Genomic DNA, 15,051 nt, shown 5'->3' with positions numbered 1-15,051 from the left:
TTTTGGGGAGGCTGGAGAGTATGTGCAGGATTTGGGGGGCTCCAGCGGTGTTGCTTTAGGGCTAAAAGCAGGGATTTCCTCGATGCCCCCAGGAGAGTGGCTGTGGTTCCCAAGACACACACACTTTGTCCTCTGTTTTTCCCAGGCAGAGGTGGGGGGGTTCCCAGGGGATTCCCAAATTGCTGCCTCAACCAGTCCTGGGCAGTGGGAACAGCACAAGAGGGGGTCCAAGCTCACGGTGAGGGGGGGTGCAAAAACTCCCCACTTTGGGGCAAAAGGAAGCAGGGCTGTCCCCTGGTGTCCCCGGTGTCTCGAGGGCCACCCCGGCACAGGGAGTGCCAAGAGGGGACGGACAAGGCACAGTCTGGTGTCCCCGCGGGGGCGGCCGGGCCGGGGGGTGGCCGGGGCGGGGGTCTATTGGCGGTGGTGGCAGCGGCGGTCCCTAAACGTCCTCGTCCTCGCTGGCCTTGCTCCAGCGGTGGCAGCAGTTGGCCGTGATGCCCAGCAGGAAGTTGGTGGCCACCGAGGCGATGGAGACGACGAAGCCGACGAAGGCGATGAAGAGATAGTCGTCGAGGGTCAGCGTCAGGTGGCAGGCCTGGAAGCTCTCCTCCGTCAGCGACAGCAGCGGGGCCCCCGCCACCTCGGGGGGAGCCCAGCACTCCGCCTGCTGCGAATCTGCGGGACGGAGGGATGGAGACGGAGTCAGCCCGGCTGCCGGCCGCCGGGCGGGGCAGGGCGCGGGGGTCCCGCGGCACCTACCCGAGGAGCAGCGCTGGATGCGCCCCCGCAGCCACTTGAGGAGCGGCTCCATGGCGCAGCCGCAGAGCCAGGGGTTGCCCCCCAGGCGCAGCCCCACGAGGCCGGGCAGCCCCTCCAGGGCGTCGAGGCTGAGGGCGGCCAGGCCGCCGTAGCTGAGGTCCAGCTCGCGCAGCTGGGCCAGGCCGCGGAAGGCCTGCGGGTGGACGCGGCGCAGCCCCGGGTTGTGGCTGAGATCGAGGCGCAGCAGCGCGCTGGCCTCGCGGAACATGTCTGCGGGCACCAGGCTGAAGTTGTTGTAGCTCAGGTCCAGGTGCGCCAGGCGCCGGGCGCCGCGGAACAGGCCGGCCGGCAGCGCCGCCAGCGAGTTGTTGCGCAGGTCGAGGGCGCGCAGCTGCCCGTAGCAGCCCAGGTAGCCCGGCGGGATGCTGGCGATGCGGTTGTGGGCCAGGCTCAGGTTGCCGGTGTCCAGCGGCAGCTCGGGGGGCACGGAGAAGAGCCGCAGCCCGCTGCAGTCCACCGCCTGCCCGCGGCAGCTGCACAGCACCGGGCAGCCCGCGCCCGCCGCCGCCACCGCCGTCGCCGCCGCCAGCAGCCAGGGGCCCAGCAGCATGGCCTCGTGGCCGCGGCCCTCACGGGGCGCCGGGGGCCATCCCGCCCGCCCGGTCACGCTGAGGGCTGCCGGCGGCCGGCCGCGGGGCCGGGCTGGCGGCGGTCACAGCGACGTTCCCGGCATCCCGGCGGCATCCGGGGGGCAACGCCAGCCCCTCCGGGGGCACCGGCGGGGCCGGCGTCGGGCCGTCACCAGCTGCCTGCGAGGAAGAGGAGCGGGGGGAAGTCGTGCCGGCCGCACGCCCCGCCGGGGGGGCCGCCGCTGCTGCAGCCCGGGGTGGCCTCGGGGACACCCACAGCTTCCCCGTGCCCCCCGGGCCGGGGTCACTCCTCCAAGCATCCCCCCGGGATTCCAGGCAGAAAAGGCCCCCCCCGGTCCTGCTGACCTTGGCCAGCCCATCTTGGCTGGTGGTGGGCAGAGCAAAGGTGATGCTCCGCGGCCCCCCGCCAGCCCCCCGCCACCACGAGCTGAGCCCGGTGCCAGGGACACCCTCCCCGCCTCTCTCCCGGGGGAAGATCCCCATTCCCAGCAGCCACCGGGGTCCCCCCAGGCCTGCCCTGGCCCCCCAACACCTGACCGCTTCTGCTCCATCCTCCCTCGCCCGCACCCCCAGCTCCATCCTCTCCCACCGGCCCACCTTACCCCGGTGCCTCCCATCCCCACAGCGCCCCGACCCCTCCGGCGAGGCCGGGCTGCCCGGGGGTACTCACTGGCCAGGGAGGGAGCAGGGCCTGGCTCCCTGCGGTGATGTAGGGGTCCGGAGGGGCGATGCGGGGGGATCCGGACGGTGATGGCGGAGTCCCCGGTGGCCGGCCACACCCCGGAGGCCGCCAAGTCGGGAGCTGGGCTTCGGCAGCGGTGGCCAAGGCTGCTGCGAGCCCGGCGATGGGAGCAGGTCTTTCCCCACCTCCTTCCTCCCCTCCTCCTCCTCGTCCTCCCTTGTCTCTCTCTTTCTCTGTCTCTTTTTTTTTCCTCTTTTTTTCCTTAGGGCCAGATACTGACGTGTCGGTGTCTCTTAGCAACTGCCTCCACATCTCTGAGCAACAGGAGAGCGGGATGCGGAGCCGCCGAGCCGGGGAGACAGCGGCGGGCGGAGGTGCCCCCGCCTCAGGGACCCCCTGCCCAGGCCGGGGGACCCGCACTCGCACGGCCCAGGCATGCGGCGGGGATGGAGCAGGAAGAGGGCTCCATCCTGCTCCCCTGCCCCGATCCCCAGCCCTCCCACACTCTCCCAGCCTCGGGAAGCATCGTCGTGGGATGGGGTGAATCAGGGGTTCCCAGGCACTGAAAACAGAAACAGATGACGTGGCGGCAGAGGGGAGAAACGAGGCAGCAGGGATCCAAGGGGAGCTCTAGGATCGGAAGGGACTGCTGGGATTCAAGGGGCACTCTCACCCTCCTGTGCTCCTGCTGTGCTCACAGCCCTGGAAAATGCCTCAGGTTGACATGGATTATTTTGCTTCACGCAAGCTGAAACATTCCCTTTCCCTTCTCTGTTTGGAGGGACGCAGCAGGGTCAGCCACCTGCCCCCTCCCACCTGAGAACGGCCCTTTGGGATCACAGGGATACCCATGGTTTGCTCCTGGAATGGTGCAACACCATGGCTCCAGCATTTCTAGGAAGGAGGCACTTCCACATCCAGCCCGCCCACGTCTGGGGGATCCCTGCTTGATTCTCTCCTGCTGATTTCATGGAGCTGCTCCTTTTTCCAGCTGGCACTGGAGCCTGATGCCGGTGCTGGGGGGCCTTTTGCTCCCCACATCCCATGGGATGGATCCTCCCTGGTGCAGAGCTGGCAGACAGACGGCACAGCCGCCTCTCCTGGGGTGGCATTAACCAGCACTGCTCCCAGCTCCCGGAAAGCTCCTGGGAGCTCCTGGAGCGCAAGGCCTGGGCTCCCAGCAGGCTCCAGGAGCTGAGCAGAGCCAGCGGCAGCACAGACACCTCATTAGTGCTCAGCCCGGAGCCTGGCAGCGCATCCCTGCCAGCAGCTGTTGGCGACGAGGTTTTTTTCCACTCCCCCACTGTTCCGGGCTCCACTGGCTCCAAAGAAACTGGGAAATTGTCCTGACTGATGCTGGGCTGCGACAGAGCTCGTGTCCTCCTCGCCCAAACCCCAGGAGGTGGCCATGGGGAGCCCACCCCTGTGGAGGTGGCCATGGGGACATCATCACTGAGGACGCTGGGGACAGATGCTGCCCTCTGGGATGGGCTGTCCTCCCCACCTTACCCATCCAAAAAGCATTCCTGGGACAAAAGTCCCCTTGGGTGAGCACAGGCTCTGGGACTGAGCAGTCCAAGCACTTCCAGCCCCTTTTTGTGGAAGGAGGGGCAGGGCAGCTCCAGGGATTCTGGCTCCATAAATCTACCTTACAGCCAGAGCCTTTTCTGTTTCCATCCATCCTTGTTCCTGTCAATCCATGTGCATTCAGGCTTGGGAAAGGAAGAAGGAAGGAGTGGGATGGGTGCAGCTCTGCTGCTGAGGGTGGGGCAGGAGGGAGGTCAAAGCTGCCACACTGACAGAGCCCTGAGGAACCATCCCCCCCTTCCTCCCCCTTCCCAAATCAACCCAGCTCCTGCTCAAAACAGGCTGTCCCACTGATCCTGCCACAACAGGATCCAGAGCTGAGCCTGGGCTTCCTTTTCCCATTAGAAAAAAAGGGTGAAGAGGCATTAACCACTGCTTAAATTGTCCAGGGAGATTTTTTCCAACAGCAGGAAGAAGATTCTAGCTCAGACTAAGATGAGTGCACAGGAATTGTTGAAGGAAAAGGAATTGCAGATAATTAGACCGTATAGATAAATACAGTAAATATATAAAAAAAGGGTTACAAAACCATTATCCCCCTCACTGATTCAAAAACCTGATCTTCCTTAAAGCAATTCCCAAGCTTCCTTGTACAAGGGAATATCCTAAGTGAATAGGAAATGAGGCAGACTAGGAAATGGCTCTGGTTGCAGATTAGTAATTGTGATTTCTGCAAGGCAAAAGCAACAGACACCGACGGGGAAGGAGACACACCCAGTGAGTGCTGGACTTGAATAAACAACTTTATTTCTATACAAAAGAAGAATAAAAAGTTAAAATTGTCAGTACAGGGTAAGTATAACACAGACCCTAGAAACCACCTTGGCTGCCTCGGCTCAGCTCTGGAAGGAGCAGGAGGGGCTGCAGGAGGGGCCAGGCGGGGAGTGCCACACGGCCGAGCTGGTGCGCTTGAAGTAGCGGGGTTTGCTCTTGTAGAAGATGTGCTCGAGCCTGGGGCTGAGGATGGCCCCGAACAGCGCATCCAGGTCCACCGGGTGGTAGTACTGGTGCACGATGGCCTGCTGGAGCTGCGCCCCTGCGGGAACAACGGGAACAGCACACGGCTGCAAGGCCGCAGGACCGGCACTGCCCTTCCCCTCTGAGAGCAGGAGGGGTGGGACATGTCCCACTGCCACCACACTGCTGTGCCCCCTTTCCTCTCAGAGGACTCTGGTTTCACCTCAGCCCATGAGAGCTCACAAAAAGCAGTACTGATCCCCTCAGCACACAGAGATGGGAGCTGCCAGAGGTGCATGCACTCCTGGACTGCGCTCTGGGATGGCTCCAAGCAAGGCTGGAAAGCTCCAGGGCAGGAGGGAAAGGAAGCCAGGCCAGAGCTGGCACCTACCATCAGCCCAGGCAGGGATGGGCTTCCGAGGGTTGCTCTCATCATCTGTGGAGTCGTCGCTGTTCAGATCCAGCCCGTAGCTGTTCTCATTGGCCGGGGGCGATGCTGGTTCTTGAGCACCCTCCAGGGACCCGAGGCAGGATGTGGAGAGGGATTTCTGAAACCACACAGAGAGCAGTGATGAGCAAAGGGAGCAGCACTTTCATGGCTGGGATGGGCACCAGAGCCCCAAAGTGCTCAAACCCTGAACCAACACAAAACTGTCACTGGGCTCTGTGCCTTGACACCTGCTCTTAACCCTCCTTCCTCTCCCATTTTCTGTGGAAAAACCTGGGACAGGCACACTGTACATGTCCCAGCACTCAACTCTCCACCTAAACCCTTCACTTTTCCCTCACTGGAGCTCTGACACAGCCAGCACGGAGCCCACAGGAGATTCCCGGCAGAGACTGCGTTGCATCCCAGCTCCGAGCAGCCTTTCCTGCCGCTCTGCCCATGGAAGAAGGCTCCGCATCTGCAGCTGGCACAAGCCTGGCTGCCCAGGGCCGCTCCCACCGGGACGTCGCCTCAGGACCTGCTGCCCTCCCGTGGCCGCTTCCAGCATCTTTTCCGCCTCCAGCCACTTGTTTTTCCAGCTGCTCCTCTGTGCCGTGGCTGTGCCGCGGGGGTCGAGTAGCCACAGCAGGCGGGGGCCACCCGAGGGTTGTGCCGGGGCCAGGGCTCACCCTGACGGCTTTGTTCGGCCACGTCCCAGGGGCTGCTGGTGGAATGGGCTTTTTCTCCTCTCTCGGCTGCTGCTGACCGTCAGCCTCCTGTAAGACACGGGAATGAAGTCATTCCTCACTCACACAGAACAGGCTCTGACACAGAGCTGTGTTCTCGGCAGCTCTGGCAACATCCAGCCCTCGGTGCCTCTGTGGCTTCTCCTGCAGAAACAACCCCAAATCCAAGACTGCCAGATAGAGTCACTCCTGTGTCTGCTCAGGTCCAGCCTGGCTCTTTGGAGCCCACACTCACCCTCTCTGCTTGGAGCCAGACGTTAAGAGCTGAGAAAAAGGATTCTGGTGGCTCATATCTTTTCTCCAGCCCAGGCCTGAGAGGCAGATTTGTTTGACTTTCTTTCCCCTAATAAAGAGGAAAAAGTTAACTGCTGAAGTTCCTTTTTGACCCAAACCATTTCTCCTAGAGTTTCCCCTCCTGTGCTGCTCAGCCATTTTCTCCTGCCTGGAAAAAGCTTTGCCAGACTCATTCTGGCCTTGCTGCTGGCAGCACAGGAAGGGTTCAGACCTTAAATTAAATTTATACAGCACAAAAGAGTCCAAGTGCCAGGGACTAAGGGAAGGAGTGCAGCAGGAGCCCACACAGGAGGAAGAATTGATCCTGAAGAGGAAGAACCATTTGGGGCATTGATTTTTCACTAATGAAGCAATGAATTTAAGAGTAGAGAGTGAAAGCAAATGTTAATGTGATATTTCAAGACCTACAACCCTGACTTAAAGCCCTGGTGTTCTTTGTGTGAGTACAAATGAAGTAACACAGAGCCATGTGGCACCCGAGGTTTGGGGGTCACATCCTTTGGGCACAATGAGGAAATTTGGCAGTAAAACATCAATAAATCTCTAATTTCCACACTGGTTTCAGGATCAGTGAATGCTCTTTGAGGTGTTCTTCCAAGTGCCATTTCATGACTGTCACCATACCATGACAGGGCTGAAGGCTCACCTGTGAGCCAGGGAGCCCCCAGCCCTTGGCTTGCTCCTGCTCAGCACCCCTGTATAATAACCATCATTAGTTTTATTGTATTTGATCCCCTAAACAACATCCCAGCAACACAGCACTTGGAAAACACCTGATGCTGAGCCCAGCCTGTGTGCTGTATATAGAGAAGCTGCTCCCAGAACACTCCAGCCCCACCTTGGTGGCCTTGCCAGCCAATGCTGCTGGCTCCTGCTGTGCTTGGGGAGGCTTCTCCTTCCCTCGCTGCTTGGGATACCTGGGGGAAAAGAAATAATTCAGAGAGGGAAGCATGCCTAGCTCACCCTCACCCTCTCACAGCCTCCTGCTTCTGCCCCCAACCTCCAGGCAGCCCCAGAGCCCAGGTGCAACGTCACATTTACATCCACTGCTTCCCCATGGCTGTGGCCAATTCCCTGCTCCAGGACAGCACCTCTCCTTCGCTTGTCCCAGCTGTTTCTGCTCCAGAAGGTTCTTCAGCTCCAAAACTGTTTTCCCTCTTTCCTTCACTTCATCCCCTCTCCTTTTCTGCAGTGGTTCCTGCTGCTCATTCTCCTCCTGAAGAAACAAGAGGAAAACCCTGCAAGGCTCCAGCAGCTGGAACATGTCTCCCCTGTGTTCCAACCCAACATCAGCTGCCTGGACAGAGATCTGGCAGCCCAGACCCCAAAATCCCTGCAGAAGCAGGCAGCGACCTGTCCCTATCCCCAGCAGCCACACCAATCCAGCAGGGCCCTGCTGTCCCTGTCCTTTTCCACATGCAGGAGGGTCCTGAGTTGCTCTTACCCCTCTCAGGGCTTTCTGCTTCCGTGCCTCTGCTTCCCCGTGTTTCTTGGACCCTTTCCTCTTGCTCCGCTCCTCTGCCACCTTCTCTTCCCTCACCTGTGAGATGTGCAACTGGGAAAGCCACATCTGTCAGTTCCACTGCTCCAAGGACACACTTCACAGCCTTGGAGGGAGGTCTGGAGCTTGGGATATCTCAGATCCTAAGGAGACTGAGGACCCAGCAAGGGGTGTGCATTTGTCCGCTCATGGTTTGGGAAGGGCTGAAATGAACATGACTCCTTGTTTTCCAAAGATCCCTTCAATCCAGCCCAAAATGAGCAGCCAGACCTCACCCAGAGGCTGTTCAGGCTCTGGGCCCTCAGGCACAGCTCCCTCAGCCCTTCACAGCCATTAACAGCAGCAGCACTGGCACGTGGCCACCAGGCCAGCCTGCCCCCCCAAAAAGGGCCAGGTCAGGCTCTGAAACCCAAATGCACCCCCCTACTGAGTCACACACTCCAGTTCAAGCACGTGGGCCAGGTGAGGCTGTCACCTGCAGGGCTGTGCCACATTCCCTGAATGCAGAGCAGCATGAACAGGGCCTGTCCCAACAGGAACGTGCAGAGGGATGGAGAACAAAAGCCTCCCCTTGTCAGAAGGAATTCTGGCCTGCATGGAGCTTGCCAGTGCCCTACTCACACCTCCTGGTCTCACAGCTCTCAGAGAGGCCCAAAGCCCACTCAGCCTTCTCACCTTCTCATCACTCTGCAGGATCTTCTGCTCCATCCGCTTTTTCTTCTTTTCCTCCATCTGTTCTGCACGCTCTCGAGCCTGCAGGGCCTTCCTCAGTCGCTCTTCCCTCTTCCTGGGCAGCGTGGGCAAGAGGGGCCATCAGCCCTGCCTGCTCCCAAGTGCTCATTCCAAGGGGGAAGCACAAGACAAGTCTGTGCTGACCAAGGAAAGAGCAGGGGGAAAGGAGCCCAACTCACTGCTTCATTTCTGCCTGACGCTGTCTCTTCTCCTCCTCCACTTTCTTCTTCCTCTGTTCCTCAGCCTCCTGCTTCTTCCGGAGGTTCTCCAGTCTCTGCCTCTCCTTCTCCTGAAGGGAGAAGAGTTCAGACTGGACCAGGTGCTGGGGGGCTGTGTTTCCCCTCAGGCAGCCTGGTACACACAGGCACTGTTGGAGTCATTCACCTGGACACCGGATGGGGAAACAACACATATTTGGCAATAGGGAATATCCAAAGCAAGCAGAGGCACAGAAGGAAAAACCTCAGTCCTTCAGCTGCAGAGAGTACCTTTAGAAAAGAACAGCACACCCCTGCTGTAGGTGACCACCTGTCCCAGGAGCTAGGAAAATGGTGGAGAGGGAGCACAGTGCAGCCTGGCTCAGAGGCCAGAAGCTCCCAGCAGTGCCCAGTCCCAGCAGAACACACCTGCACAGAGATCCTATCACCTCACCACTGGTGTGGCCAGAGGGCTGCTGGACATCAGTGTGAGGGGAGAGTGTGGTCAGCATGTCAGCCCCATGGATAAGGTGTCATACTTACAACAAAGTCTCCCTGCAGAGAAGGGCATAAAAAACACAATTAAAGGTTTGGAAGTAACACCAGAACTCCCCTTCCCAGCACACGCAGCCCATTCTCCTCCCATCCCTCAGATATGACGCACCTTCAGGTGGGACCGGGTGGGAGTGTTGCGCTTGATGAAGTCCTTGATGCCACCCCCTTGTCCCTGCAGGAAGTTCTTCAGTGGCCTGACAGCCTGAGGGGAGAGAGGGAGGGAGCTCAGGGCCTGCCTGGGACAGGAGGCACAGGGCTGTGGCACCACTCACCTTGCTGGCTGGAGAGGGGGATGCTGGAGTCTGGTTTGCCAAGGTCTTGTGCTTCTCATCCAAAGGGGAAAGGACCCGGCCCCCCGTCTGCTGCCCGTGCCACAGGACACCCAGTGCTTGCTTGCAGCCTTTCATCCTGGTGGCATCAGCAAGAGGGACATGAAATGGCTGTCACACTCTCCAGAAGGATTGACTGGCTATTACATCTTTCTCCCAAAACCTCCCCAGCAACACATAGTGAGGAGACACATCAGGTATTCCAGGAGTCAGGTCAGGTATTCCAGACACTCACAGACAAAAATAACCAGGTCAGTCACTTGCACCTCAGGAGCCCTTGAAGTCACCTCCCAACTCTGAGCTAACTGTGCTAGGGCACCTCTGCTGGTTTGTGCAGGACCTTGGGTGCTCTTCTACGTGCCAGACCCAAACAGGGCTCCAAAAGCCACAAAGGACTTCCAAGACACAGGATCTGGCCAAAGGAGATTCCAGAGCTACTGGAATTTGGGAGAGAAAGGCCCCCCCACCTTTTTAGCACAAATGACTTAAAATGCTAAACCTGAGTCCTTCCAGACCCCTGGCTCATCCCTGCTCCTTGCAGTGTCTCCTACCACGTGCGGGAGGAACTCTCCAGGGGCTTGGCACAGTGGGGCTGTTCCTGGCTCTTCTGGGGCTCGCTGCTGGGATTTACATGGCTTCCTGTGGAGAAACCTGCAGTCAGTGCCACGTGTGAGGCATCCAACTCCCTTCAGGGACTCTTTCCTCCATTCCAGCTCCAGCTGCTTGTCACATCCTCCAGTTCACAGGGAACAAAACACCCCATACCCCAACTCCTCCTTCTTGCTCACAGGCACAGAAAATAATCAGGGCCTCTAAATCTTAATGGAATGCAACCTCAGAAGGAAAGGACATGACACTCTGGAAGACTCCAGCTCCAGGAGCTCCTTCCCAAATGTCCCCACTGACTCGTTGCACAGACTGAAGCTGGAGAGGGCAATGTTTGTCTCACAGCTTGGACACATTTATGTGTCCTTGCCCACCTGATTTCCCACCTCTTTAGGAAGTCCAAACTTTATCCAGAAATCTTCCTTGACTGGTCAGAAGTGTCTCAGTTTCAACACAAGCCCCTTATTTTGCAGGAATGCTCCCACTGACCCTGAAGTCTGTGTTCTCAGGGTTTCATGCAAGAAAAGCAAGACCCCCTGGAAGTTACCTGCAGCATTCCCTGCCTGCTGCTCCAGAGGGGACAGGTGCTGTGCAGGAGGGTTGGCAGCTCGGGGACTTGTGCTTGGAACAAGGACATCTCCAGGAGCCTTCAGGGAAAAAAGACAAGCATTCCCTTGGCACAGCTGCTCCAAAGAACAAGGCTACCAAGGACCTGCTGCCCTGGAAAAGCCAGCTGCTTGGAACCCTCACTTCCCTCCCAGTGAGGGCCGTGCTGGCTCATTTTGGGACATTGGCCACATCCCTGCATCCAGTGACAACCTCAGCAAAGGTGCTGACTCAGCAAGAAGGCATCCGCACAGCCTGAGGTTGTTCCTTGGAACTCACCTTCTCCCTCGGGGAATTTGGCTCCAGCTCAGGCCTGTGAAGGAAAAACTATTTTAATAATTTAAATTCTCTCTGAAGGCAAGTTACAGATGAGGGAAGCAGCGTATGGGACTCCATGGAAGGTGCAGGTTCCTAAGCACATCCAGAGGCTGTTCCAGCCAGGCACATCAAGGCTGGGCTGTAAATTCCTCTGAGGGACTCTCCCACTGCGCTGCTGAACACCCCATAACCACCTTGGGTGCCAGTAGCAGGAAAGGAGGGGACTCTGACAGCCTTGGGCTGTCCCTTCCCCAGAGCAGACCTGACTGGCCCCCAGCATTCCAGGGCTAGTGGCAGCCAGGAATTCCAGGAACCCCAGGAAACACCACCAGCCACCCCAGTGAAGGACCTAATCTCACTGTGCCTGAACAGCAGAACCTGAAATCTTATCCAGCCCTAGGTGACAACACCTGAGCAGTCCCTGACAAAATCTGTGACAGAAAAGTCACCCAGAGGGTCCTCACAGGGAATGCTGGGATCTCTTCCCCCCTGCCATACATGGCAGCCTCACCTTGTGCTGCTGGTCACATCTTCTTCCACAAAAGCCTCCAAGGAGCTCTGGCCTGGAGAGGAAGGCACAAGTGGAGCTGGGATTTCACTCCCAGGCTCCCAACAGCCACAGGGTGCAAATGGAAGAGCTCAGGCTTCCTACCAGGAACATGGATTGCTCTGCTTTTCCCACCAGCACCACACCTCCCTCAAGTGCCACTGTATCTGGAGTGGGCTGGGGAGGCAGAGCACTGAGGCAGCAGCTCTGCTGCCTGCAGCCTGCTCCAGCTGCCTGTGTCACAGCCAGCATTCCCAGGCCATTGGCTGCAGCTCCTGCCTCCCTGCACGCTCTGGTGCAGGGATCCAGGGGGTTTGGGCTGATTCCAGGTTCTTTCCACCCCCCCATCACACCCCTTCGCTCCAAGTGTTATAACAAATGCCTGGATACAGCATGACTCAAGGCTGACAAAGCTGAATTCCAGAGGCCTCCATGCTCCACCACAGCCCATTTGCCTGCAGCAGCAATGGTTTTGGAAAGCCCAAAGAGCCAAACCCTGTCAGGAGCAGCAGGAATAGCTGATACAAGGGATTTGGAGCTACTGGAATAGCCTGGGCTCCACGGCCCCTGTTCCTCTGGTGACACAGCTAGTTTGAGTCTCTTCTATCCTTGCCCAAAAAGCATTTGAGCTCCTCTGCCCATTGCAACCGAACTTCAGGGCTGCACTTTCAGCCTTATTGATTTTTTTGGAGAGCTGGCAGATGCCATAAATTAAAGCCATTCCCCAGGGAATGCAGCAGTCTCTCCCAATCCATAGGCACACATAGCTGGAACCAGCCTAGCCATACTTTCCCTTCCACAATTGTGTTTTTTGCCCATTCCTAACCTGTGTACCCCGACTCCCCCTGCTGCACCAACACCCTGCCTCGAAGCTGCACCCCAGGAGCCCACAAGGACAGGAGACTGGGGGAGCTGGAGGCAAGGATGAGCCGCTCCATACCACTCCATTCCCACATGGAAGCAGTGCAGGGACTCACAGCTCACTCTGCTGGAGGCCGAGGAGGATTCTCGAGCTGCTGCCTTCCTGGCCCTGCTGATGGATCTCCGGATCATGTTCTCCCTCCTGCTGGCCAGGGAGCACTTTTCTGCCAGGGAAGCCCTGTGGCTCTTGTGGGGGGCACCAAGCCCGCTCCGGCGGCGCGTCCTGGATTTCTGTGCCACACTTTTACTGGGGGAGTCCTGGAAGAGCAGCGCCTCGAGGTCTTGAGGAGATCCATCTCCTTGGAGAGCAGCAGGATCACCATTCTGAGAGGCCTTGGGAGTGGAGGTGCTGGCTCTCCTAGGGTCCTGCTCCCCATCCCTTCCTGGCTGTTCAGCTGGGATCCCAGGGACACCAGGGATGTCCTGGAGCTCAGCTGCTGCATCCACCTCAGGCAGCTGCTCCCCCAAAACTGCTGGAGGGGATGCATCACCATCAGCAGCAGCCTGGGGACACTCCTGGCAATTGAGATCTGCCATGGGAACACATGATTCCACAGGCTGCTTCCCAGGCAGAGCTGGGGGCTGGGGTGTGATGCCAGCCTGAGATCCCAGAGCACAGCCAGGCATGGACACATCCTGCCCCTCACAGCCAGGGCTCTGGGGCTGCTCCTGGCTCAGGCACTGCTGGGAGTTCAGGCTGGAAGACTGCAGCTTGACACCACTCCTCCTTCTGGATAACCTGAAAGGAAAAGAATTTTGAAGGAAAGGATGGAGTCATCGACTGCCAAGTTTTGGAGGGAAAAGCAGATGGGGTAAAAGTGAAGCTGCTGCTGCTTCTCTACCCCACTGTTCCCCCTCACAGCCCATCCTATCCCTGGGGAGAGGCACGTGGACACAGCCCAGATGGGATTTCACACACAAGGGCTGTGCCACACAGAGTCAGCTGTGGAGAAATGGCAGTGGGAAAGGTGCATCCAGCCCTACATTAAGAGCTGGCTCTAAACCCTGCCCTGGGAGCAGACATGGCGGAGGACAGCACCTATGGAGGGACACACGGTGTGTCACCTTCCTGCTGACAGCAGCAGGCCTGGCTGCATCAGCAGCTCTTTCCAAACCAAGTTTAAAGGAGGGAAAAACCAACAGGAGTTATCTGGGCTGCTCTCCTGGAGAAGACATGACCCAAGCACCTGGAGCAGGGCCTGGAGCTCTCCCTGCTCTGATCCGCAGTGCTGCTTTTCCTGCTCTCCCTGCACACACACAAACCTCCCACGCTCCCGCTATTCCTGCTGCTCTCCCCACCCTCCATGTCTGCTTCCTGACAGTCTCCCACCTCTAACTCTTCCTCCTGTGGGCTTCTCACCACAGTTAGCACGATTTTAGTGCCCTAAAACACCAATGGATCAGGTTTGGGCAGCTTTAAAAGTGGCGTGGGCTCTAAGCAAATCAGTTGGAACTTCCACTTCAGTCCCTCCATAAATCCTTGGAGTCTCCCTGCCTGCCAACTCAGACATGGTGCTGGCAACACATCCCTTTCCCAAGTTTTCCAGGCACTGACACAGAAGCTGAGGGAGTGAACACCAGGAGCAGCAACCTGAGCCCAAAGACAAACCAAGTGAGACAAAACACAATTGTAAACAGACAAGAAAATAGTGTTTATTATTCTTGAACTATAACCAGGAAAAAACAGTGAAGGAAAGCAGCCAACTTTATCCCAAACTCTCACCAGAATCGAACAGTAAGCAATCCCAATGTGCCCCTTTGATAACTCAGGGAACGCAGGCACTGCTTTGTTTCATCCAAACACCATGAGGCGGAGCCAGAGCAAGCTGACCCACCTACCTCCTCCTGCTCAGCTCCTTGCTTTCCTCCCTCATCCAAGAGGACTGCCTTTTCCTGAGCTTCCTCCTCTGCGATGGCGTTTTGGGCAAGAGCATGGGCTCATCCCTGAAGCTGCTGTGAGGCAGAAGAGGCAGAGCACAAAGATCGCTTCCCCCACTGCCCACATCAACTCCCTCAAACGTACCCACACCCAGCTGGCGGGGCACCGCGGGGTCCCCTCAGGGCAGCCCTTACCTCTTGAGCATCCTCATGCCCTGCTCCTCCACCTCCCGCAGCCAGGCCAGATGCTTGTGCTGGGCGCCGAAGAGGAAGTGGGACAGCCTCTGCCCGCACACTTCCAGCAGCTGCTGGGGACCCTCCGCCATCGCCTCGCCTGGAACACAGAGGGAGAGGACGAGGCTGGGGGGCAGCCAGAACACCCCTCTGTGTGGGAAAAAGAGAAGCAGGCACCGGGGCAGGCCAGGCCTTAGTTGTTAGGGGACCCCTCCCGGGGACACCTCCCAAGCTCCCCAGACCCTCCAGAGCACTCGCTCGGCGCCTGACCAGAGCTGCCCCTGCTGCCGCCGCCCTCGTCTGCTCACCACACCCTCACAGCATAGCCCAGCCCTTCGCACCCCGAGGTTAAACTCGGCCTCCGCCAATCACAGAGCACACCTCTCAATCTCCGGGCTTTTATTGGTTAATTTTCCCGTCCGTCATGCATAACTATCAAAATGAGAGGCCTGTGGCCCCGCCTCCATAAGCCCCTCCTCCTCAGCTGAGTCCTCCAGGAGCATAGAGACGGGCTAGCGGAGC

At 58.4% G+C, this 15,051-nt stretch overlaps 2 protein-coding genes across 2 annotated transcripts; both read right to left on the bottom strand.

Annotated features, from left to right (window-relative positions):
• Positions 1–413: 413 nt before the first annotated feature.
• LRRC55 (leucine rich repeat containing 55) lies at positions 414–1,372 on the bottom strand. Its single transcript, XM_030239923.2, has 2 exons — positions 763–1,372; positions 414–678 (listed from the first exon to the last, which is right to left on the bottom strand). The coding sequence occupies exons 1-2, from the start codon at positions 1,370–1,372 to the stop codon at positions 443–445; spliced, it is 846 nt and encodes a 281-aa protein (XP_030095783.2). The 3' UTR covers positions 414–442.
• Positions 1,373–4,403: 3,031 nt separating this feature from the next.
• LOC103827060 (inner centromere protein-like) lies at positions 4,404–14,874 on the bottom strand. Its single transcript, XM_030239921.2, has 20 exons — positions 14,800–14,874; positions 14,491–14,629; positions 14,257–14,370; positions 12,474–13,156; positions 11,461–11,512; positions 10,911–10,944; positions 10,573–10,672; positions 9,971–10,058; positions 9,363–9,498; positions 9,200–9,292; positions 9,079–9,090; positions 8,518–8,627; positions 8,282–8,393; positions 7,550–7,660; positions 7,197–7,321; positions 6,944–7,022; positions 6,047–6,154; positions 5,755–5,841; positions 5,030–5,186; positions 4,404–4,717 (listed from the first exon to the last, which is right to left on the bottom strand). The coding sequence occupies exons 2-20, from the start codon at positions 14,619–14,621 to the stop codon at positions 4,518–4,520; spliced, it is 2,532 nt and encodes an 843-aa protein (XP_030095781.1). The 5' UTR covers positions 14,622–14,629; positions 14,800–14,874; the 3' UTR covers positions 4,404–4,517.
• Between the last annotated feature and the right edge of the window lie 177 nt (positions 14,875–15,051).

Source organism: Serinus canaria, chromosome 5 (genome assembly GCF_022539315.1).
Source record: "Serinus canaria isolate serCan28SL12 chromosome 5, serCan2020, whole genome shotgun sequence".
Classification (NCBI taxonomy): domain Eukaryota; kingdom Metazoa; phylum Chordata; class Aves; order Passeriformes; family Fringillidae; genus Serinus; species Serinus canaria.
The sequence above is the reverse complement of the archived record's forward strand: the minus strand, read 5'-3'. Positions and strand labels throughout refer to the sequence as shown.